Below are 26,168 nucleotides of genomic sequence, written 5' to 3'. Positions count from 1 at the left end.
TAATAATCTAAAATATTCTCACAAGGAAAAACAGACACCTGGCCGTGGATCTCTGCATCTGCCTCCATCAGTCACTGGACAAAGGCTCTATGATGTCAGCTAGGTTATTTGCTAGACTGTTCACCAGAGTAGACCAGTCCAGGCACCCTCTGGACCACTGCCAGCTCGAACTGTTGGGAGGGCACCCAGGCAGGGGGATCGGGATCTGTCCCTGGTCTATGGGCAGGTGGCACAGCCATATCTGAATGGAATGGCAGAAGTCATAAAGCCAGCACAGCTGTTTGACAAAGATCCAGCAGAGCTGAGCCACATGATGGCTGCCACCTTTGGTTTTCATCTCCACCTGTTACATACTTGGGCACTTTTAAAATTTGTACAATTTGAGGATGTTGGATTGATGGAAAATTCCTTATGAATCATTTATGCCTTCTCCCAGGAATGCTGCTTCTAAGCTTATCCAGGAAAGTCCTGATCATACTATTCCCCCACCACCACCACACACACTTTGAAGGAGATATCCTTATCTACTTGAAGGTCTTCCTTACACCTTGGAGGTTGTGGCACATAAAGAAGCCCGAGGTCTCTTCATGGGGCTATGAGACATTCTTGAAACATCTGTCCCTGTACTTACACAGGAACAAGATATTCAAAACAAAGCAAACTCAAAAAGGTCAACAAGATTCGGTGGGCTACAGGAATTGTCCACAGTTCAGATTACAAGCCTCTTCCCACTGTACACTCAGACAATTATGTGGCATACAACTCTGCCCTACATGGAGACATATTGATGAGCAAAGTATGGAGTGGAAAGATGATGAAAGTATGAGATGTTAGGACCTCCCTCTCTATTAAAAAAAAAAAAATAAGTCTAATAGGTGCCAGACATGGTGGCACATGCTTGTAATCCCAGATCCCAAGAGGCAGAGGCAAGAGGGTCTCTATGAATTTGAAGCCTGGTCTAGTGAGCTCCAGGGCAGCCAAAACTACATAGTGATAGCTATGTCTCAAAAACCAAACCAACCAAGGGATGTTTGCTTCAACCTCCAGTCCTTAAAAACTAAGTACAATAGGATCTAAACCGGGTGAGGTGAAGCGAACCCTGTCATTCAAGGTTGATTTACTTCAACAGAATAAACACGAACCTCACATTATCATCTAAAATAGACGTAAAAAAAAAAAAAAAGTTTGGACAAAATTTAGTGTTCATGTTTTTTTTTTTTAATCTCTCAACAGGGGCTGGAGAGATGGTTCAGTAGTTAAGAACACTTGTCCTTGCAGAGGACCAAAGTTCAGTTCCCAGCACCCATGTGGCAGCTAACAATTGTCTTTTAACTCCCTTCCCAGGGGGGTGGCTTCTTCTCCACAGGCTCCTGAATGCATGCGTGTGGTACACAAACATCTACTCAAGCACGCATAACAAAAAAAAGTAAATTTTTTTTTAAAAATATCTCTCAACAAAATGGAACAAGAAAGGAACTTCCTCAACCTAATGGAAATCTTTGGCTCTATCTACATGAGGAATCTATAGCTAATATCATATTTAGCATGATACTAATATACCATACTTGCATCCTCATACTTCTCTCCTACTTTTACTTGAGTTCCAAAGATTAAACTCAGGTTCATGGGCTAGCTGTGCAGCAGTAAGTAGCTTTAACCACCGAGCATCTCACTGGTCCTTTAAAGTTCTTTTGTTGTTGTTTGTTTGGGGTGTGTGTGTGTGTGTGTGTGTGTGTGTGTGTGTGTTTTGAGATAGGGCTTCTCTGTGTAGTCCTGGCTGTCGTGGAACTCACTCTGTAGACCAGGTTGGTCTGGAACTCAGACAGATCCACCTGCCTCTGCCTCCCAAGTGTTGGGACTAACGGTGTGCGCCACCACACTCAGCAAGAATGGGAGAGCTCGCTCCTTGTTTTCTAGGCAGACGCTTAACTTTAGAATCAAGAGATGCCTTGTCTGTCAAAAAGCTGTCCCTTTTGCGCTGAATTGTTCCATCCTTGTACAAGTCACATTGACACATCCCAACTCACAATGTAGATGGTCCTGTAGTTGACTAGATGTGGTATCAAATTTACTTCCTCATTCCCAGAGAGTGCTGGGAAAAGGTCAAGCCTGCTGAAACAGTTCCCACAGGCTTCCCCACTATCTGGTCAGCAGGAAGGTGCCGACAGACATGACATTTCACCCCAGGCACAGGGATGGTACTCAGGTCAACAACAGGCTTGGCAAAAGCACCTTCACCCACTGAGCCCTATGGCCGGCCTTCTTCTGGTATTTAAGTACCAAAACAAAGATGTCATACTACTTCCTGTATAGCTGAAGATCGAAGGAAAATGGAACAAAAGCAGAGAAGCCTGAGTTACAGAGCATGGGCTTGGGGTGTGGCTCAGCATGTAAAGCGTTCACTGTAAAAGCATGGGCAGATGAGTTGGATCCCAACACTCATGGAGAAAGCTGAATGTGGTAACATGTACCTGTCATTTCAGCACTGGAAGGAGAGGAGAGGATCAGAGCTAGCCGTCCAGCTAATCGAGCTGAATTCTCAAGATCTTGGGTCAGTGAGAGTGCTTGTCTCAAAATTGTGGAGAGTGATAGAGGAGGGCAGCGGACACTGACCTCTGGCCTCCATCGTGCATGCACACACAATGCATGAAAATGCACATAGAGCCCTTGCATTCCCCTTTTCATAACAGAGCCTTGTATTTGTTGTTGATACCACTGTTATGTAAACGCATCGACCTTGCCATTCTGACAGGGTTTGTGCTGCTTTTAGTCTTTTTTTTCTCAATGTAACCATGAACTAAGGTATTTAATGTGTTTTATAACATAGTCAGTAGCTAATCTGTGCTACAGCCATACTGACTCCAAGCGAGACTAACTGAGGTCAGCCAAGCCCTGAGCACATATAAATCTCCGAACTTTCCACCTTAACACTGGACATCTAACTACAAAGTAGAGGGTAAAAATAGACCTAGCCTAGTGCTTACACACACTGCAGAGAGACACAGTTCCAACGCAGGGGCCTTTACCAACAATACTGTTTACAATCCAAAGACAAATCTCATTGAGCAGGAAAAATTCTATCATTTTGAATAAACCTAAAAACAACCTGAAGAAATCATAAAGATTCTAAGCCTGCACCTGTTACTCCTAGTTCTAAAAACAAAAGACTGAAATGTCTCCAAGGTTATGTCAGGCTCCTTCTCTTTCACATTCATAGGAAGAGGAAAAGACAGCACTGGCATTTTCTCTCCCACATGCACTGTTTCTAGCTCATCCTGTTCCCACCAAGAACCTTGAACTCCATCTGGTTCGAACATAGCAAACCATTAATAAATAGCAATCTACTCCATACACAGTAGGAACAAGGTGTGGTGTGGAACATGGGAAAATGATTATAGTTTGTTTCCTATATAAAGTTTGTCTAAGCCTACATGGCAAGATCCCCCATGCTCCCAAAGAGCCAGTCCAATTACTAATGTTTGAGATGAGATGTCAAATTATAAATAAAGAAGGATACTGCACAGAGTCCAAATAAACCATGTAAAATTAAAGTGGTTCAAGCATGAAAGTTTGCAGTGGAGCTAAAGAAATAAAATCATTTGAAAATATAAACGTAGAACATTCTATCAATTCTTCCATGTTGGGAAAATGAAATAAATGCTCAAGAAATTAGCTAACAACTTCATGATCATAAAAATACCATCTTCTGTAGACCCAGGGCAGACATTCCAGAAGGATGGATATTTAGCATCTAATCCTCCTACAAGACAGCTGCTTTCCTAAGTGAGGTTCTTGAACACAACTATGGAACATTCTTCAAGAGGACAGACTGATGCTGTCACACACACACACATGTGGTGTTAATTCCTCCCAACTTTCCTTTGGAAGGAGACTCATTTGAAGTAAGTGCTAAAAGAAATAGATTCTCCTCAGTGACAATATTTCCATTTCTTCAGCCAACATGAGGTCCTTATGGATAGCCCATGGCAGAACATGACCTCTGAAAGTGAGATTGATTGCAAAGTGATCCTGTTCCATTCCAGGTGGAATTTCAGAGTGTTGCCACCATACATTCCAGGTAAACACCAGCAGACTCTGGCTCTGTTATAGATCCTGCCAGAAGCTCCCTTGAGGTCACTGTCACTGACACATGACAGCTGTAGATCAAGGATTTAGGAATTTCTGCCTTCTCCACATCAATTCACACAAGCCACTGCATTATTCCCCAGTCACCTTTTGTATGCCCTGAAAGTGATACTTTTTTCCAGTTGCCTTGACAAATATACTTAAATTTTGGACAACTTAAATATTTCATTTATTATAAAAAAAAAAAATGCCACCTAAGCCTGATGCCTTGGAGAAGCGTATTAGAGGCAGCAGGTGGTTACAAGCCACACAGCCCAGAAGTGTCTACATTTTAAAGATCAGAAATTTTTTCTGTAGACTATAAATAGACTTAGTTATAAATTGTGTATATCTTGCATGTGTTTTTTTAGTCCTCATAAGATATTTTATTCTTAAGAGCGGTAAGATAAAAACTGTCTGAGATTGAAGAAACAAACATCTATCCAACACAGTGGCTGGACAAGCAAACACAGCTAAGCCTACTGCAGAATTACGGGCTTTCTCCCAGGGAAGCTTCCATTGTACAATGTCATGGCAACCTCCTTCTTTGAGTGACGCAGACTCACTGTAACACTTCTTCTTCGATATCCAGAATGATGAATGAGTTCGCTCTTCGGAACACTGAGACCTGCTGAGGTTACTGCTGAGGGTGGAGGAAACACAGATTGGGTCGTAGAGGAATGCAGCTGAAATACCAGCTAAGACCATGTGACCAGTTTCAGAACCAAAGATTATAAGTGACATAAGTGTTTCTGTCATATTTTGTTAAGAAAGTGTTTGTACAGATATTTGTGCTTTCTTTCCTCAGTTTCTTTATCATGTAGTGATAAATGCATAAGTACAACATCAACTAAGAAAATTAGTGGTTATCATATTTAGGTTTGAGATACTAAAAGAATATCTTTCAAGGAACACTGTCACTGATTCTAAAATTTTTTTGAAAATTTATAATGCATTTGCAGTTGTTCAAGGGATAGTTACATCATGTTAGGCATAATTATGACCTGGTTAAATATATAATGCATTTGCAATTATATGTGGGATAGTTACATCATATTAACTATAATTATGACCTAGTTATTGTTTTCATTTGGAAATTAAGCATGACATAGGAGATATAATTGTGTGTCAAGTTGACAAGGGTAGACTTGTGATGGCTATTCTTGGTTGTCTACAACTTGACTACATCTGGAATTAACTAAAACCCAAATGGTTGGGTACACCTGTGAAGGATGTTTTCTTAATTAAATCATTTGCAGTGGTAAGATCCACTTTTAATCCAGACCTTTTGAGGTGGGAAGACACACCTTTAATCTGGGCCACACTTTCTGCTGGCAGCCTATATAAAAAACATGAAAGAACAAAGCTTTCTCTCTTTGCCTGCTTGTTCTCACTCTCACTGGCAAGTCCACTCTTACACTTGCATTAAAGGCTACTTCTTCAGGATTTGGGCATATATTCAAGACCAGATAAGACATGGACTGAACAACTACTGGATTCTTGGACCTTCCATTGACAAACAGCCATTGTTGGACTAGCTAGACCATAGCCTGTAAACCATTCTAATAAATACCATATCTGTGTGTGTGTGTGTGTGTGTGTGTGTGTGTGTGTGTGTGTGTGTAATAGAATGAATATATACATTGAATATATGATAAATATACATATTCATTCGATCAGTTCTGTTCCTCTAGGGAGCCCTACAAATTTTGGTACTGATGAGAATGGAATATCTTGGTGCTGTAGAGTTAGCTTAACAGTTAAGAGCACTAATCCTCTTCAGAGGATTCAGGTTCTGTCCCCAACTCTCACACTGTGTGGCTCACAACCACCACCTAAAACTCCAGTTCCAGGGGCTCTGACACCCTCTTCTGGGCTCTGCGGGCACCTGCATGCAAGTGTTATACATAAACTCACGCAGTCACTCTTACATACACTGAAATAAATGAATAACTTTAAAAGAAGGAAACTTCCCACTCTTACCTGGAAGGCCTCAGTCAGGAAAGCAGCCTTAACTCTCACCCCAGGCAAAGAGATCCAAATTGGAACTTTCTAGACATAACAGTTCACATTTACGTTAACTTTATTGTTTCTAAGGAAACGAGATTCTGGGTTTGCTTTGCAGAACAGACCTTCATCTGCAATTTACTCTTCCTAGCATCCTAACATAACTTTTTTGTTTGGGAATAGAGTCTCTCTCGTTGTGTTTGGTCAATAATCTAATTTGGCCCAATGCATGCTTATTCCTATTATTCTTAGGCTCCCTGAGAGAAGGTCATGCTTCTATATAAAATATTCCAGATAAAGAAAATATTTATTTGGGGGTGGGGGAAGATGGGCACTCGGGAGGCAGAGCCAGGTGGATCTCTGTGAGTTTGAGGCCAGCCTGGTCTACAGAGCAAGATCCAGGAGAGCCACCAAAACTACACAAGAGAAACCCTGTCTTGAAAAAACCAAAAAGAAAGAAAGGAAGGAAGGGAGGGAGGGAGGAAGGGAGGGAGGGAGGGAGGGAGGGAGGGAGGGAGAGAGGGAAGGAGGGAGGGAGGAAGAAGGAAAGAAAGAAAGAAAGAGGAAAGAAAATATTTGTTGCTTGAATAATAACTCAGAATTTTGAGTATTGGTTTTCAGAAAAATTCCAGTGCATCTCTGCTGTAGATTAGTTTCCTGGCACCTGTGAATTTTAAATTCTGTATTGGCTTTTATTCTAAGCAGAAGCATTATGGGAGCCAGGAAACCTGCTGGGTGTCAAAATGTTTTCTGGCTCTGTTGCTGCCAAAGTAACCAAAACTTGCCTGGTAGAAATATCACCGCAGTGGATGGCTCAGGCAAGACTCTCCAGTGAGACTCTAAACCCGTGAATTTCAACCAGACAATAAAAGGGGAAAGGTAAGACACGGTGCTCAGGTCTCCCTCCACACCCCGTATAACAGCGTTGCCATATTTAAGACAGGAAACGTGATTAATCAGAGCATGTGCCCAAGGTTGGAAGGCTGCTCCTGACATACCCATGGGAATAGCCATAATCGTATGCCGAGGCTGTCTTCCGGCTGACTTCAGACCCTAGAGAGTACTGGGACGCTCCAAGACTGTAGGCCTGCGCAGCCTGCTGCTGGTAGGAGGCGGCTGACGCTTGACTAAAGGCCTCTGACTCCTGGCGGTGTGCGGCAGAGGACCGGCTGCTGTAGGCGGTGGAGCCATGGGTGTAGATGGCAGAGCGCTTCTTCTCCTGTTGGTAGTGGCTCATGGTGGTGCGCAGGTCCTTGTTACGGTAACTGAGATCATAGTGCTGGTGGGACCTCTGATAAAAGGGCAAAGCCATCGTGTGCCCTGGAAGGGAGGAGGCAACCTGCAAGAAAACGATTCTTGATTGAACAATCCCAGAGAACAATTCCTCTCAACCAAGGCTGAGAAATGCAGACTGCAATCGTTCTGAAGCATGAGTAGGAAAGGCTATAAGTTCAGCTTAACTGGGTACTCACAAACCCCCTCCTCAGTGGCCCACATGTGCACCCGACCCCTGCCATTATGCATTACTTTCTTTCTTGTCTAGGACAACTGAACAAAGTTTCCTCTCTGGCGAGTGTGCTTTTCTCTCAAACACATCATGATGCCTATTTCTACTTTTCTGACATTCTCTTCTGATGCACGCTCATTCATTTAGGAGAATGTGGGATGATGGGAAGTAATGTGGTATTCATTTAAGAAATAACGAGCACCTACTATGAGACTGGGCTATTCCAGCACAACGGAGTGAAAAACAAAACAAAACAAAAATCCTTCTCCAACTGTCCAATTCAGGATGAGTATTCTGTAGGAGATTGACACAGAGAGACTTACTAGTTGGGAGTGTATTAGAATGCACCAAGGGCCACGGAGCAAAGTAAAGAAAGACACAACCTGAAGCCCCCTCAGCAGAGACTGCTTCACAGGAGAGAGACATCAGAGCCAGAGGCTGTCTGGAGTGAATGCTCAGGATGGAACACTCGTGCGAAAACACCAGGAAGGAGCAAATGTATCACTCTCCATGCAGGGCCAGGGACAGTGGGGCTGCGGGACTTGAGGAGGGCGCAGTGAAGGTACAAACGATGAGAGAGGTGAAGAGTGGGTAAGAAAGGGCAGCTAGTCTAGGGTCCTAGAGGGGACACTAAGGGCTTGGCCTTTACTCGGAGAGGAGCTGAGACGACACTAAAGGTCTCTGAACTGACAAGCCCTTGCTCATGCCTGAAGAACAGGTTGCTGAAGGAAAGCTAAGAGATCAATTAGAGGACTATACTGGGCTGACTTATAGCCCTTTCCCCAGACTGAAATGCTCAAGTGCCCCCAACCCTTCAGATTGAGACTACATTTGAAAACTGGGTCCTTAAAGGAAAAATTCAACTGAAATAGCTCATTCAGGTGTTAGCCCAACAGGGTTGGTATCCCCAGAATAAAAGAAAATTAAGACAGTGTCTGAACACATGATAGAGTGACCACCTTGTGGAGGACAGTGTCTGAACACATGACAGTGACCATCATGTGGAGGACTGTCTGAACACATGACAGAGTGACCAACCAGGTGGATGGCAGTATTTAAACAATGACAGAGCAACCATCATGTGGAGGTACCAGAGAAGTGCTCCATCTACAAGCCATCAGAAGCCTTATCCTTGTTTTACCTGATTTTTATTTTGTGTGTCTTGATGTTTGTATCATCAAACGTATGTTATGTTTGTACACCATATGTATGCTTGGAACATATGATGGACAGAAGATGGTGTCAGATCCTCTGGGGCTGAAGCTACAAATGACAGTGAGTTGCCACGTAGGTGTTGGGAATTGGAACCTGGGTCTTCTAGATGAGTAGCCTTATTTAGCCAAATCTAACAACACTGCACCTTGTATTTCTAGGGCTCCAGAACTGCGAGGAAATACATTTCTGTGGCTTAGACCATCGAGTCCTTTACACTCTGTTGTCATGGCTCTAGGAGAGAAATACAGTGGCCCCTTCCAGAGTCCAGGCTGATGATGACAGTGGCCACAGTGCTCAGACTCTGCATATGGTTTGAAGGTACAGCCAATGGCATCCACTGGACGTCCCAAATGAGAACATGAAGGAAAAGGAAACGTTCCCAAGGCTTGTTGCCTGACTAACTAAAAGACTGAAGTTACCATTATCTGAGATGGGAAAGAGAAGAAAGTATCATCTTGGAATGGAAAAATCAAGAGACGGGTCGGAGATGTTCTACATTTGAGGCACCTGCTGCCCCCTGCAGCTGATGGGTTAAGTGGGAAGCCAGATGTGTGACTTTAAAGGACAGGTCGTAGTGTAGGATGGACATCTAAATCTCGGCGTCAACAGCGTGTAGGTGAAACTGAAAACCAAGAAGATTGCTGGGGTGGTGGCGCACACCTTTAATCCCAGCTCTCTGGAGGCAGAGACAGATGGATCTCTGTGAGTTCAAGGCCAGCCTGGTCTCTGCATGCTTCAGATCAGCTAAGACTGCCCAGTGACACCCTTTCCAAGGTGAGGGAAGACACATGAGAAGGACTACAGATAGAAATGCCCTAGAACTAAACCAGGGTCTAGTAATTCTTATGGATACAAGTTCTCCCAAATCTTGCAAACACTTCAAAAAGGCAACTTTTTCAAACCAGAAAAAGAATTTATTCCATATAAAAACATGTAGATTCGGATTCTTACTATATAAAGAAGAATTAGGCCTCAGAGTGGCAGCTGACAGGGTGGACTTGGGCTGCTGGTTTAGCCTCAGGAGGGGAGGCTTCACATTGTATTTACTTTTCTTTTTTACATCTGTCTATCAATGACTTCATTTTGTGTGGGGTGCACTGTGTCACAGCGTGTACACGGAGGGCAGAGGACAACTTGTTCTTTCCTTCCCTCATGTGGGTTCCGGGGATGGAACTCAGGTCATCAGGTTGGCAGGAAGTACCTTTACTCATAGAGCCCACACATTCACTCTTGTAAATACCATGTCCCCCGAAAGGAAGACTATCAGCCACGTGGCAAACCAGGGCAAGCCATAATTTTATAGACACTTCCCCCATGTTTAAAAAAATGCTCTTATGTATAATATTCTAAAATATTATTTTCAAAAATACGTAAGAAAATTGTTTTCAAGTAGTTTTTTTTTTCAAACCTTGTTTTGTTTAAAAAATCCTAAGTGAGGATCTAAAAGGACTAAGTAAGTCCTTTTAATTTTTGTCAAACTTAAAACTAAATTTTATTTAAGCTACTTAAAGAGTCAAGAAAGAAAGAAAATCCAGAAGTATGCATCTTAGGTCCCATAGAAAATACCAGTCTACATGGCATTTCCTAAGAAGAAAAAAACAAAAATAGCCACTAGCAAAGCAACTCTGTTTCAACCCTCAAATAGATTGCTTTTTGTTGCTAAATACACAGAATTGTACTTGATGACCAATTATTAGATAATGTTTATAATGTAAAGGTTAGGATACATTAATCTAGAGTGATATTAGTGTCATGAAGTGTTAGAGAAGTCTCTGTAACACCATCAGAATGACTTACAAATAATAAAGATCTTTCACTGTGTTACATTATAAATTAGCACCACTACCCAGATGATTCAAAATGTTATCATTTTCACAAGACAGATTATTTAAATGCCTTGCCATAATTCTATTTTCCACTCTTCATTATCTGCCCCAAGTATATTTATTTTATTACCACTTACTACTTAGTACATAGGGGTCATGTATTACCAGTAAACAGGGCTTGACTTTAAGTCACCAGGGCTGACTGACCTTTGGAACGAAGGTGTAACCACTTCCTTTTCTTAAGTGAGCCAGGTTTAGGCAGAATTTGTTAGAAAGAAAGATGGTTTTGTGGTCTTCTGTGCCTCTGAAACCTAAATTTTCTTCCTAAAAATAATTTGGGAGCTTAGGAAGAAATACTAACTCCATAATTATAATCTTGCTGCGATAGACTCTTAATCCGGGCAGCAGAGGCCAGAAGCTGATGAAAATTACTTACAGAAGGTGATAGTTTCAGGGCCACAGTGCCAGATCTGCCACCTCTCTAGCACCCGACCATTTTCAGGTCAGAAATAACACCCTGCACTTGAGAGTTCATCCACGCTGCGCTTTTGGAGCAAAGTCACCAGATCGAGAACTAGTGTCTATAAAGAGAATCTGTATCCTTCTGGCCTAATTTGCACTCAGGGAGACAGATAGATCTGTAGGCATGCAGAGGAGGGAAACACTTCTCTGCCTCCTGTCCCTCATCCAGTCCAGATTTCAACCAAACTATTGAACCTGGAGAGAGTCCTTGAGTTGAATCTGAGACAATATGATCTTATAGCTCCGGGGTTAGCAGCTTCAAGACCACAGTGATAAGGCAAAATAGCCCTCCCCACCCCTCCCCACCCCTCCCCACCCCACCCCTGTCCTCAGCAGGCACCCTGCAGCCCTGCTCCCCCTTCCAGGAGTGGACCCTGTTATTTCCCTGCTGAGCTGAGAAGACAGCCATAAGCTGAGGAGTGCATTTACCGCCTCTGGGTCACACTTACCAGTCTCTGGGGGCAGGGAGGGCAGGGGGATGGATGTTGTACTGCTGCAGCCGGCTGGGGAGCAGGAGGAGAGAACGGAGATCCTGGGTGGCCGAATCCCAGAAAAAGTCAAGAGGCAGAACTAGAGGCAGGATCTGGGGGCCAGTTCAAAAATAATGCATGTGGTCAGGCAGCAGAATGTCAGGGCCCCACAGCCAGCCTTTTATGGCCAAGGAGGCAGATAAATATAGCAGCACATGGGGAGGGTAGTCCCAGACCCAGAAGAGACCAAAGAGTACAGCAGGAAGCTGCACGCGCAGTGGGATTAGGTGGATGCCTCAATGAGGGCTGCCGGGTTAACGAAGCAGAGCAGTTTCGCTGGGTTATGCGGGCAGTGTCCAATACAACTTTATCGCTTTACATGTGAAAGGGCAATGTGGCAAGCGGCTTGCGTTCAGAGCTAAAGACAGGTGTGGGAATCTGATCCTCCAAATGGACTTCATGGAATTTCACTGCCAAGATATGGCTTTGTGTGTGCTGTTGGTAACCCACGGACCACGGAGTTAAAGGACACAACAGGAGAGAAGGAACTCCAGGCTGACCAGAAGTACTGTGCGGCGGCGGCGTTTTTCACTCCGTGACGAGCATTCACGGTTCCCCTCGGTTCAGGAAAATTTACAAAATGAATCACAGCTTCAGGTGCAAACATTTAATTCCTCGTTTATTAGCCAAAGCCTCAGAAAAAGGAATTCACTATTGTGTCCTTCCAAACTCAAGAGCAGGGTCAGCCTTGTCTCCAACCAATTCTGAGTAGTCCTACAGCAAGATGACTGGAGGGTCACCATGAAGCTGGCGGGCCAGAGGACCTGGAATGCTCAGCACAGCCAAACAAGACAAACACCGCCACTAAGTGAAGGAAGAGCCAACTCCGAGCAAGCTGTTCCCTGACCTCCACACACTCCCACATACATACACACGGTATAGACACTAACAATAAACAGAAAATATGTAACTGCAGTCTGTGAACTTCAGAAACCATTTACTTCAAGAATTCTAGTTAGATTTGCCTCACACAGTTCCAAGAGACATTTCTTAGTAGATATAGTTTATTGTGATCATATAGTCTATAAAAAATTCTTAAATTCAAGCTGGGTTGTGGTGGCACATGCCTTTAATCCCAGCACTTGGGAGGCAGACGTAGGTGAATCTCTGAGTGAGTTCCAGGATAGCAAGGACTACACATAGAAACCCTGTCTTGGAGAAAAAAAAAACAAACATAAATAATAAATAATACTTTAATTCTATAATTCCAGTCCTCTATATTCAGAGAGAGAGAGAGAGAGAGAGAGAGAGAGAGAGAGAGAGAGAGAGAGAATGAATTCTGGCTAGTTTCTTTTCTTAAGAAAATGACTGATTTTAAGGTATCTATAAATTTTTCTCTTTAAACTAATTAGAAAGATATTAATATTTTCTGAGTATGAAATGATGAGTAACTAAAAGACAAAATAAATGTACAAGTTGTAATTAGGCCCTAGCATTCTGCCAGCTCACTTTGATTTTACTGTAGAACACAAAGTAATTAATAGCAGATCATTACTCTATGTATAAAGGGAAAAAAATGAAGGAAGTATTGTTAAGAAATGAAATGTAAAGAAAACAAATAAGAACCAAAATCCACCTAAAATTAAAAAAGCTTTTTTTCCCTATGCTTTTTCCTAATTTTAATTCACAACTAAAACTCATATGTAGTTGGAAGTTTTCCTGTGTCCTACCTGGTCCTGCAGCTGCTCAGACCCAAATGAACACACAGAGTCTTATATTAATTATAACTGCTCAGCCATTAGCTCAGGCTTATTACTGACTAGCTCTTACACTTAAATTAACCCATAATTCTTATCTATGTTTAGCCACGTGGCTTGGTACCTTTTCTCATTTCTGCCTTGTCATCTTGCTTCCTCTGTGTCTGGTTGGCGACACCTGACTCAGCCTTCCTCTTCCCAGAATTCTCCTTGTCTGCTTATCCCACCTATACTTCCTGCCTGGCTACTGGCCAATCATCATTTTATTTATCAACCACTCAGAGCAACACACATTCACAGCGTACAGAACGACATCCCACAGCACTCGTATATCAGCAATATGAAAAAAGCAAAGGTCTGCATCTATTCAGTTTAGTTCATAAAGCATTTGTTGAAAGCCTACTGATGCGTCCAGCACTGAGCTACACCCAGCACACAGGCAGCATGGAAAGATTCCTTAGGAATAATTACATCATGCTGGGATGGGTGACACGAGGACATAAGGGTACAGAACAGGAGGGAGATACGATTCCTGGCTAGAGCTTCCTAAAGCAATATCTAAAAGAGTCCTTCACCTTTACAAGATGAGAATAAAGGGGGAAATCTAACGTCATCCTAGGAAAGGGAAAGATAAATAACTGATACAGGCACTGTGGTTAAAAGTTTCCAAATTCTAAACCCTATTTCTCCAATGCAGATAATTTAAACATAAGAAAAATCTTACACGTGGGGAGAAAAGGAGCCAGCCTGGCTGGTGGGGCTGCCACAGCCTTGGTGGTATGCATAAACATGCGCAATAACAACTTCCCTTGAGTCAACCTGGAGTCTGCTGCTGCACTCCGTGATTGGTGACCTATGAATTTCAGAATGATGAGGCCAATGAGAAAAGGCCAACACAGCCAAGGAAATGGCCAACAGCCATGGGGTACCGGGAAGGGGTATTTAGGCTCCTTTCCCCGTATCTGAAATAAACGAGTCTGCCTTTTGCTTCTCATCTGACTCCCCGTGTCTGCGTTGTTGATGCTGTGCCTTCTCCCCCCACCTCCAACAGGTGTTTAGGTGGTTCGGCCCGCAACACTTAAGTGAATTGTTCAGTGAGATTTTTGAAGGCTGCAGTTAGAGTAACCTATAATTGTAGGATAACTAGCTTATATCTCCCACTAAATTTGCCGTGTGTGTGTGTGTGTGTGTGTGTGTGTGTGTGTGTGTGTGTGTGTGTGTTTGGAGGCAGGGTGAGTCTTGGGTACCTGATGTCTAGTCTTGCTGTTCACTGAATGACTTCAAGAACCACTTCACACCTCTAAAGCTCTAGGGCTGCATTCCTTCTCAAGTTGTCTCTAGATGGATTTTCTGGGCTGTTAATCTAGAAAGCAACTGTTCTACTCTGTCCTCACTCACAAACTGATCAGCACACCTCATCTGGAACAGTCTGTTCTGAAAAAAGGAAACTTCATGGGGTTGACATCTCACCTCTGAAATGCCCTTTCATGGGCGTTGTCTTGTTTTTAATCTCTAACGTCCCTGAAAATAACCCAGAAATGTGTTTGTGTTACCATTTAAGACTGTGGGTTGCAAACGGGAGTGGGTGAGGAAGAGAGGAGAGTGGGAATCGGCGAGAGAACAGGGCCTAGAACTCTTACCAGAAGCCAAGTTTCACCTAGTTATTACATGAACCAGTTCTGAACTAGATCTAGAGCTAAAATTAGAGCTAGTTATCTGAGCAGTGGCAAAATGAAGCCAACAGTCTTCACCGGGCCCTGCAGGCTGCAAATGGCCTGAGCAAGCTCCCTCCAAACTAGGCAGAAGGGAAGGGTTTCTGGGTCAATGGTCCTGGGAAAGGGCAAACCTGTGACGGAACAGCACTAGCAGATAAGTGATAAGACGGGACCCACATCCACTCAGATCCTGTCCACTGCCATGTCCCTGGAGGAAGAGCTCAAACCATTCCACAGAGGCCTTGGTTTTCTGTGGAATGCTACACTCGTGCCTTCAAATATTAATTTCTTTCTGTTCTTTCCTGTTGCCTGTACTTCCTTCTCTCACTTCTTCCCTCCATCACAAGTATCTTTACTCTGCCTATCTAGACCCTCTGTATTAACTGTTTCTCACCGCTGTGGCAAAATCCCTGAAAAACCGCGGAGGAAGGAAAGAAGGGCTTGTTTGGGCTCCTAGCCTGGGGCTGTGGTCCACCCTGGGAGGGAAGGCATAGAGACAGGAGCATGAAGCCACTGGTCACATTATGTCCAGTTGGGAAGCAGAGGGAGCGGTGCGTGCTGGTGCTCAGGTGGCTTTCTCCTTTCCACTCAGTCTGGGCCCCCAGACCATGACACGGTGCCACCCACATTCAAGGTGAGTCTTTGCTGCTCAGTTCAACCTTTCTGGAAACGTCCTTAAAGACACCCCCAGAGGCATGTTTCTATGGTGATTCTAATTCCTACCAAGTTGACGACCAAGATTAACTACCACACTCTCCATGTTTGCTTGAGGAGGGAAGCCCTTGGTTGCTAAGTTGAATCTGTTGGTTAAGTCAGCAGAGGCTTATAAAATATTTCTGCACAAGCAGAAAGAGAATGGGTAGTCAGCGGCATTAACGGAAACTCTTACTGATGCAGAGGTGAAGGAGGGACCTTGGCTTCCACCACCACCCCAGATCCAAACCCTACCCTTGACACCTCTCTTCCTAAAGTGACTACATCTTATGGGGTGAACGAGGTCAGAGTTTATTATGAATGGGACAGCATCTTTTTTGGTTTTGCTTTTTGTTTGTTTGTTTTTGTTGGGTTTGTTTCTTTTTTTTTTTTTTTGAGACAGGATTTCTTTGTGTAGCACCCCTGGCTGTCCTGGATCTCGCTCTGTAGACCAGGCTAGCCTCAAACTCACAGAGATCCGCCTGCCTCTGCCTCCTGAGTACTGGGATTAAAGGTGTGCACCACCACCGCCCCGCTTGTGGGGTAGCATCTTAAATGACAAGCAGGTCCCAAGCCCATCTGAGCCATAACTACCTGTAACATAGTCTAAGATACCCCAATGTCCCTCAAGACAATGAGAAGTAACTATACTATCTGTTAACTTTCATCCGTGCCCTGCTCACACCATGCCCCTCTGCTCACCAGTGGAAAGTGAAGGGCTCTGTGCATGCTGAGAAGTTCTCCTGAGGCTAAACACTAAGAACAGTGAGTCCGGCGGCTGTCTGCTCAGTTTCTCTCCTTTTCCCTTTCACCCCACCCCATCCCCCTTCCGGTGGTTCTGACAGAATCATTGCTTGACTTGGGCTGCACTGTTTCCCTCTCATTGTCAACCGATGTGTGTCAGAAAAAAATATGTTTGAATTTCCAGAGACAGCAAATTACAGAATGTTGCATTTTGAGAAGAATGATGATTCCATCATTGTTTCCACACAGAGGCATTAGCAACCAGGACCAAAACTCACCCATGAATCCATTCATTTTCCAGACTCACAGATACATTAAATGTAATTTGTCGGAATTATTGACAGCTGAGATCCACTCACGCATCAGCACTAAGACACACTGTCAGAAAGAAAGCCTGGGCACTATGATGAGCCACAGCAAAGCAGATGCTAAAGCCAAGGCAGAATCAGGGCTGCAGCTGGGGGCGGAGGATGGACAGACAGCTCATTCCATCTTCTCTCCCTTAGCGCCTCCCTGGGGCCCCTCCTTGCTTTCCCAGAGACCCTCCTTCCATCGTTTAGGAAATCTTGGCCATGGACCCCACATCCTCCTCCAGCCCCACCCGTCTCTGCTTCCCTAACGTTGCCCCTTAGTTCCAGCCACAGGTAAGTCCGTGAAATTCCCCAAGCTCTGGGACTTGAATGCCTCAGGTCCCCAAGCCCCACTCCTCTCAGGTTGCCGAGCACGAGCACGCTTCTTTCTGTGCTTCACTCCTTGTCACCCCCTTTGGGGAAATGTCCCGATTCCCCTAGGTTGTGAGTTTATGATCTGATATGTAAACAATGTCTTTATCTTTCTGTCTTCTGTACTGTGGACCACCTGCAGACAGAAGCTGGTCTTTTTGTGCAGGACTCCCAGTATCTAGCATCTCTCTTGACACATAATGGGCATTTGATGAGGAATCAGGGACTACTTAGAGGTGGGAAAAACAAGACCTATGAGACAGACGGGCCCAGGATCAACAGATGAGTAACAGATCAGAACAGCTTTCGGTACCATCTACTCTGCATTTGTCTCCAGAGCTGGTGACAGAGCCAGCCAAACCAGTATGTCCTGAGCCTGTAAGAGTCAGATTCATGGAGACAGAAAGTGGAATGGCAGTGGCCAGGGGCTGGGGTGGTGTGTTTAATGGGTACGAAATTTTGGTTGGGGGAGGTGAAAAGTTCCAGAGATGAGCGAGGGTAGTGTACTTAATGCCACAGAATGGCCTATAAAATGGTTAAAGTGGGAAGCAGGGGGTCTGGGGGACTCTTCCTGACTCATAACTGCTCTGTATGGCCAGGTCACCATCTATGAGTCACAGATGCTCAGAGCCCCGCCCTCCAACAGATAGACTTGACTCTCGTAGATCAGAGAAAGGCGAGAAAGAGCTGTGCTCCCCACAAAGGAGGCAACAGATCCAGCAGGAACACGTGCCGCTCTGCATAGGGGGCAGTGTGGACCCCAGACTGTGGTTCTCATCCACCTGATGCATTACTTTCTACCCTGTCCGCAGTCGGGGTAGACTTTTTTTTTAATATTAAGCTGTTATAAACATCCATGTTGCTGAGAACGCCTGTACATTGCATACCATGCCAGTTCTATGCAAATATTGTGTTTAACTTTTTGATTTTTACCGAATCTCTGAAAGATACTTATTATTCCCACGTATAAATGAGAGAATAAAAGTTCCGAGAGGTTGGCCAGGGCTGCCTCTCTGGTTCTCTGAAGTTACCGAAAGTCACAAAACTAGTAGAGAATCGAGTCGAGCTTTAAGTCCAGTTCCAGCACGCTCTAAAGGCCCACTCTGTCTGCTCACGACAGGTATGCACTCTGTACCTGCTCTGCTTCTATCCCTTCCTGAGCACAGCTACCCTGCTTACCATTCCTGCTGGGGTTCTTGCTCGCCAACCACAGGTGACGGTTGACTCCAGATCCAAAAGAACCTGATGTATATCCTGGCCAGCAAGCAGCCTACAGAACACAGACTGGCCCCAAAAGGTGAATGAAGCTAGATGACATGTTTCTCTCGAGAAACTCAATGTGGAAATACTGCTTTCATACTTAGCGGCAGGAACGAAAGTCAAAAAAGCTAACCAAGAGATGCCTTGAGTATATTTAGAATCAGGTAAGCCACAGCAAACTGAGGTGAGGAGGGACCTCAAGGTAGGGGTGGTGGAGGAAGGCAGTTAGCAGTGAGCAAGAGAACAGCAGTGCAATCGGAGAACAACCATCCTGCCCGTGAGACAAAACGCAGGGGCCAGTCCCTCAGGTTACCTGTGTTTTCTTCAACTCCCGGGCTCGTGTGGATCCCTGAAGTAGGTGACTTTCTCTTGGACTCTCTGGCCTGTGTCTCTATTCCTTGTTGTCAAACAAGTAAAAATGCAGTACTATATTAACCGTCTTATATTCTAGAGATTATGCTTGTATTTGTCCTATCTATCATGGACCATTTCCATTCTAATTTTCCTTATTATAGTCTTTTATTAAAGCAGAACCATAAGCTGTATACTTCCACCAATTCAGAAAAAACTCCTTCCTCTTCATGTAAACTCTACTAATATGAAGGGACTGCTCGTGGCCTGGGGTTGGGGAAGGGGAGACGTCAGAGAATTAGGAAGATGCCTCTGCAAAGGGGCAGAAAGCTCTGAGGAGTGATGTGAACACTCTATCTTGGTTGTGATGGTTTCACAAGAATATGCACATGTCAAAACTTATCACACTGTATTGCTTAGTTTAAATGTGTTGTTAATCGTATGTTAGAAGATACCTTAAAACCATTTAAAAATTTCATATTCTCCCCCAACAAAAGCACAGGATTCCATTCTGCTTACTATGCTTATGCTTACCTATGACATGTCTGCAATTGGTCACCATACAGATTATAAGGGATTATTCCTGGGGTTGGTCTTGAACTTGATCTGTAGCCCAGGCAGGACTTGAATTTGCAATTGTCTGTGTTCAGCCTCCTGGGTGCCTGGGGCTCTAAGCCTGCACCACCAGATGTGGCTCTCAGTTTCTGCATTTTATTTTCCAGCTGTATTTCATTTTAAAAAGATGTCTTTCATCATTGTTTATGACACTCAGGAAAAGAGGTGTTGAGCTTCATAGTTTCAATTTTTTACCATTACAATTTTTTCATTCATTGGCCAATTTTCTGTGTTGCAGGAATCTTAGTTTGTCTTATAACAAAAGCCCAGAGCCAGATATTGGGGTAAATGCTGAAAGATCAGAGGAAACAAGCCACAGCCACTTCTCACCTCACCAACTCCTCAGTCGAAAGAGGATGATCCTGTCTCCAGAATCCTCAGACTGAATGCCCCTGAGTCCTCAGCCGAAAGGACTGAGTTCCTGTCTCCTCCCTATATACCTTACATGCCTTTCTCTGTCCAGCCATATCATTTCCTGTCACAACCTTCCTGGTTCTGGGATTAATGGTGTGTGTGCTTCCCAAATACTGGGAGCAAAGGTATGAGATCCCAAGTGCTGGGATTAAAGGTGTGTGCCACCACTGCCTGGCTCTGTTTCTCCTTTAAACTGAATTAATCTTGTGTAGTCCAGGGTTGCTTTGAACTCATGGAGATCCAGACGGATCTCTGCCTCCCAAGTGCTAAGATTAAAGGTATGTACTACCACTGCCTTGCCTCTATGTTTAATCTAGTGGCTACCTCTGTCCTCTGATCTTCAGGCAAATATTATTTGTACAAATAAAATATCACCACATTTCTGTTTTTAAACTTAGCAGCATCTGGTTTGGAGGAATCTTGCTCATTTATAATACCGTAGGGTATTATAAGACACAATCTTTAATGAGGCATTTTATATGAAATTATTATAAAATAGAATTACTACAAGAATTAATGTAGTGGTGCTAAGTATTTTCTTTATTGTCCTCTTTTGCCTTGGATAATAATTTTTTTTATTAAGCCTATCTAACCAAACAATAGCTAACCTACCTATGGCTAATCTGACCATCTGTGCAGCTGAGGAAATTTCATGTTGGACCTAGGAGACCAAAAGAAATTTGATGGCATTCAATTTAGTTGAGTTTCAAACAGCACTGCTCTGATCATTTAACTACTCCCTAAAATGTCCTGTGTCTTCCCTATTGCTTTTGTCCCAATCTTTTTTAGAGATTGATTTATTTATTTTAAGAATGAGTGCTCTGTCTGCATGTACAACTTTATGCCAAAAGAGGGCATCAGATCTCACTACAGATGGCTGTGAGCCACCATGTAGTGGTTGCTGGGAACTGAACTCAGGACCTCTGGAAGAACAGCCAGTGCTCTTAACCACTGAGCCATCTCTCCAGCCGTTGCCCCCAATTTTTATAGTGCACAGCCTTAAAGTTTTTATTGTATTCAGATTACATACCTGCTATTCTGAAAGGCACTGGGAATACAAAGGAAGGACCTAAAACCTTCATATGGTTTTCTTCTTCCTCACCCAAGTAATGAGTGTAACGCACAGGTGGACAGTAAAGAATCCTGACCTAGGGAGGCCCTTCAGGTTAACCTCTGGGCCTATGGCTTTCAGGGGCTAGGAAATAGCACCAAGAATAGTGCTTTCCTAACTGGGGGCTCTGTAGTCAACACAAATGGGGGTGTTCTGTGTGGAATACTGACCAGTTACATAGATGAGAAATTCCGTTTGTCATCGCTTCTCTGGGAAATGAGAACTCGGCATAAATCAGAGCATACCTACCGATGCTTGGCAATGTAGCTGTTTCCTAAAGTACTGATTTCAGTGGGGGTGAGCCTTGCTGGGGAGTTCCACAAGGTTCATTCTCTCTCTCTCTCTCTCTCTCTCTCTCTCTCTCTCTCTCTCTCTCTCTCTCTCTCCCACCTTCTCTCTCACTCTCTCTCTCTGGGCAAAAGAAAGAAATAAGTGTTACAGTTTAGATAAGTGTTCCCCAAAGATCCATCTGCTAAAGGCTTGGTCTCCTGGCTCCTCCCACCCCTCTGAAGCCAACCACCTGCATCTCTATTTGCCTACAGTCACACTGCCATGATTTCCTCGGCCTCCATCTTCTACTCTAGAAACTCTGTGACATTGGTCCCAGTGGGACAATGCAGGATAATCGCCTTAGTTTAAGGCCAGCTCATTAGCAACCTTAATTTCATTGTCTACCTTAATTCTCTTTGCAATGTAACCCAACAGACAAAGATTCTAGGAATTCGGATATGGATGTCTTCGGGGGACTGTTATTCTGTCTACTAGGCACAGGATGCATTACAGCATTCTTGCTGATGGGAATAATCCAATAGGAAAAAGAACTGGATGTTGCAGAAGAGGGCAGAACCACTACTGCGACATAAGCAAGGAAACAGAGATGCGGGCTTTTTAGGATCGAGGACCAGTTTCCCCTAGTCACCAACAGAAGGATCCTGGAGCAGATGTTGGGCAGGAGACAATAAAGCGGTTATTTTCTCAGTGACCTACAAGCAAGATCAGCAACTGTGAGTAACAACGGGGTAGAAGGGAAGATGGGCAGAGAACACGGCTCAGTAAGTGCTTACATGGCAAGCATGGAGATTGGAGTTTGATCCCAAGAACCCATGCTTTAAAATTAATTAATTAATTAATTAATTAATTAATTAATTAATTAATTAAAGCCAAGCATGGTGGTGAGAGTCAGAGATGGGCAGATCCTTGGGGTTTGGGCTTTGCTGGCCAACCAGCCTAGACTACCTAGAAGATTCCAGGCCAGTAAGACACCTATCTAAAAAAAAAAAAGTACATGAGGAACAATATCTAAGGTTTCCCTCTAGCCTCTACATGCATACACATACATGTGTATGTTTATGTGCATGCATGCATGTGCACATCACACACACACACACACACACACACACGAGATACATTATAAACCTGACACCTAAGAGAAAAGAGCATGACAGGGCTAGAGACACATCAGAAGCATCAAGGACCCACTTGAAGTCTGTGATCATTGCCTTAGAATATGATCACTCAATGTATTTCTTCCGGGCAAGCAGACAAAGAAATCTGCCACGTTAATGAGTCAGGGTTTCAAGCTCTATCACTCGAAATTTCAGGCCGAAGTTGTGTACTTACAAAGTTGCATGAATTTCTCCCTTAATCCTCACAAAAACTGAAAAATTAGATTATATTAATATTATCGTGGCGTTTTTCAGATGAGGAAACTAAAGGGGTTGCTAAAGTAAGCCTACACTGTAATTCTGGTTTTATGTATTAATTTAAAAGGGAGTTAAAACTCATAGTTGCATCATAAAATCAACTCAATAAATACAACCTGACCAATACATTTATTCATTATCAGTTAGAATCAATTATGTCAAGGTAACATTTTGAAATAACTTGTGATAGTAGGAATCTTTCTAACAACTGGGGCGGCCTTATCATGGTAATTGTTACTGTTCTTTTGGTATGCTTCATCTATATTCTGTCTTGAATATTGCTTAGTATTCTAATTTTTCTAGGCTTTACTTAGTTTTACTACTATAGAGCTAAGGGTTTAGCTCAATGGTCAAGTGCTTACTGAGTATGTACAAGGCCCTAGGTTTGAGATCAGAAGTGAAAAAAAATAGCATAGAGTAAGTTTATTCAAATATCCTTAATTCAATTCCACATTTCATTTTTTTTTTTCTTTCCTTTTTGGAGACAGTCCTCAAACTAGTAGCTGAAGAGGACCGGATAGTCGGGCCTCCTCCTCCCAAGTGCACAGATTACAGGCACACACTGCCACTCTGGGTTTATAGAGTGCAGAGGATTAAGCTCAGGGCTTTGTGCTAGCAAGCACTCTACCAACTGTACTACACGCCCAGCCTGGATCCCACATTGCCTTTACCTTCTTTATCATTCCTCAACTTAAAAATAATTTTGATTAAAACCATTATATGAATGTATTAGAATTTCTAAGATATAATGAAAATATTACATTGAAAATAATTTTGGGGGCTGGAGAGATGGCTCAGAGATTGGGAGCACTGGCTGCTCTTCCAGAGGTCCTGAGTTCAGTTCCCAGCAACCGCCTGGTGGCTCACAGCCATCGATATTGAGATCTGCTGCCCTCTTCTGGCACGCAGGCATACAGGCAGGCAGAACACAGTATACATAACAAATAAACCTTTAGAAAAAGAAAATAATTCTGGGGGCTGGAGAGATGACAAAGTAGTTAAGAACACTTGCTGCTCTTGTAGTGAACCCGGTATCAGTTCCCAGCATCCACATGGTGGCTTACAGTTATCCATAGCTCCAGTTCCAGGGGATCCAATACCCTCTTCTGACCTTCAAGGGCACATGTTACACACAAATACATGCAAGCAAAACACTCACACATAAAATAAACTAAATAAATATAAAACGTTTTTAAGAAAAAAAATAATACTAAAATTAGAAACCAGAAATGCTTCAGTCCTGTTGACTTTTTTATACACTTCTAATGCACAATTTGTAGTCCATTTGTTGCTCTGGTGCTCTAAATTTAATGATCAGGCAGACTTATTTAAACATCCTCTTCATTTAAAAGACAAGAGCTCCTCCTGCTGTTTTCCTAGACTAACAGATTAATGCCCATTGTTTCATCATACAGATCTCACCTGCAGAGAATTAGAATTTATGTTGTTAAAACCAGAAGGACAGAGCTGGCGATGTGGCTTAGTCTGTATCGGATAGGGCAAGGTGGAGGCTGTGTGTAAGCCATGAAGGTCTTCAGCAAGAAGTGAACCAGCCAGTTCCTTAATCTTGGACTTCTCAGCCTCCACAAAGTAGAAAACAAATTCTTGTTATTTAAGATACTTGAGATTTTTATATATATATATACACACACACATACATGTATGTATGTATATATGGCAGCCATGTGAATTAATACAGATTTTTAATAGAATAGGAAATCTTGCAAAAACCACAGATACACATTGCTTAGTGATAAACATTTCTTTTTAATTTTTATTGCATTTACTTATTTTGTGGGTGTCAATGGACAGCTTTTTACAGGCTGGTGTTAGCCTGGAACAGCTCTCCCCAGCTGAGAAAGCCCCCCCCCCCCATTCCTGCCTCCCCAAACCCTGCTCTCTCAGAGAAACTGCCAAAATCCCAGTTCCAGGGCAGTGGCCCAAGACCCCGCCCAAAAGCTTACCATAGCAAGAACCCACCTTGGGGCATGTCATCACTCTGTGCCCCATGGGGTATTTAAACCACCCCCTTTAAACTGGCCATGTGATTTCTCTCCTGCCCCCCTCCCCTACTTTCCTGAGAGTCACCCAGGACTGCTCTGCTCAGATTAAACCTGGTCCTTTAGTTTTTAATTGGGCTCTATTTGGCTTACTGTGTTGGCGGAGAGTTTAATATCAGGGCTCGGAAACCTTGCAGTTGTCCTCTCCATCTGCCATGTAGGTCCCAGGGATTGGATTTAGGTCATCAGACTTGGTGGCACGCTGAGCCATCTTGCCAGCCCTGATATAAATTTCCTACTACAAGTTTCAGTTAAAAGTTTGAAAGCCAGTCAGGCAGCAGTGGTCCACGACTTTAATCCCAGCACTCGGAGGCAGAGCCAGGTGGATTCTGTGTGAGTTCGAGGCCATCCTGGTCTACAGAGCGAGATCCAGGACAGGCACCAAAACTACATGGAGAAACCGTGTCTTGAAAAAACAAAAAACAACAACGAAAAAGTTTGAAAGCCACTAGAAGCTGAGTGGATGGCCCAGTGGGTGAAAGCACTTGCTGTGTATACCTGTAACTCCAACACTGGGGGGCTGACACAGGAGGATTCCAAGGGCTCACTGGTCAGCTTAGTAGAAACAGGAAGCTTCTGGTTTGCTGTGGGATATTCTGTATGTAAAATGCGTTGCTCTGATTGGTTAATAAATAAAACACTGATTGGCCAGTAGTCAGGCAGGAAGTATAGGCAGGACAAGGAGAAAGGAGGATTCTGGGAAGTGGAAGGCTGAGACAGAGAGAGACGCTGCCAGCCGCCACCATGACAAGCAACATGTAAAAGATACCGGTAAGCCACAAGCCATGTGGCAACTTATAGATTAATAGAAGTGGGTTAATTTAAGATATAAGTACTAACTAGATAACAAGAAGCCTGCCACAGCCATACAGTTTGTAAGCAATATAAGTCTCTGTGTGTTTACTCGGTTGGGTCTGAGCGGCTGCGGGACTGGCAGGTGAGAGAGATTTGTCCTGACCGTGGGCCAGGCAGGACCAGGAAAACGCTAGCTATACTGGTTCAGTGAAAGACAATGCCAGAAGACACCTGACATCTTGTTCTGGCTTCCACATGATCATGCATGGTGTGTGTACCTGCACAATGAGTTATATTCAAAACACACACACACACACACACACACACACACACACACACACACACACACTTACACACTTTAAAAGCCACTCTTCTGTACATAGAAAAATCTTCTCAGCAGTTAAGAATGCTGGCTAATCTTCCAGAAATCCAAAGTTCAATTCCCACCACCCACATGATAACTGTTGTCCTATGGGATCCGATGCCCTCTTCTGGTGTGCAGATGTACATGCAGACAAAACATCCATATGCACAAAATAAAATCGTCAAGAAAAAG

General features: G+C 43.6%; 1 protein-coding gene across 3 annotated transcripts in view; it reads right to left on the bottom strand.

The window, feature by feature from the left end:
• Myom1 (myomesin 1) overlaps positions 1-11,789 on the bottom strand; it is a 127,417-nt gene extending 115,628 nt beyond the window's left edge. For all 3 annotated transcript variants that reach the window (XM_076549895.1, XM_006972255.4, XM_076549896.1), the window contains exons 1-2: positions 11,652-11,789; positions 7,131-7,471 (exon numbers count right to left, since the gene is read on the bottom strand). In XM_076549895.1, coding sequence (XP_076406010.1) covers positions 7,131-7,444 — 314 coding nt within the window. In that variant the 5' untranslated portion in view covers positions 7,445-7,471; positions 11,652-11,789. The remainder of the gene's footprint in view (positions 1-7,130; positions 7,472-11,651) is intronic.
• Between the last annotated feature and the right edge of the window lie 14,379 nt (positions 11,790-26,168).

This window comes from Peromyscus maniculatus, chromosome 13, assembly GCF_049852395.1.
Source record: "Peromyscus maniculatus bairdii isolate BWxNUB_F1_BW_parent chromosome 13, HU_Pman_BW_mat_3.1, whole genome shotgun sequence".
NCBI classification, from domain to species: domain Eukaryota; kingdom Metazoa; phylum Chordata; class Mammalia; order Rodentia; family Cricetidae; genus Peromyscus; species Peromyscus maniculatus.
This window is presented reverse-complemented; position numbering and strand designations above follow the sequence as displayed.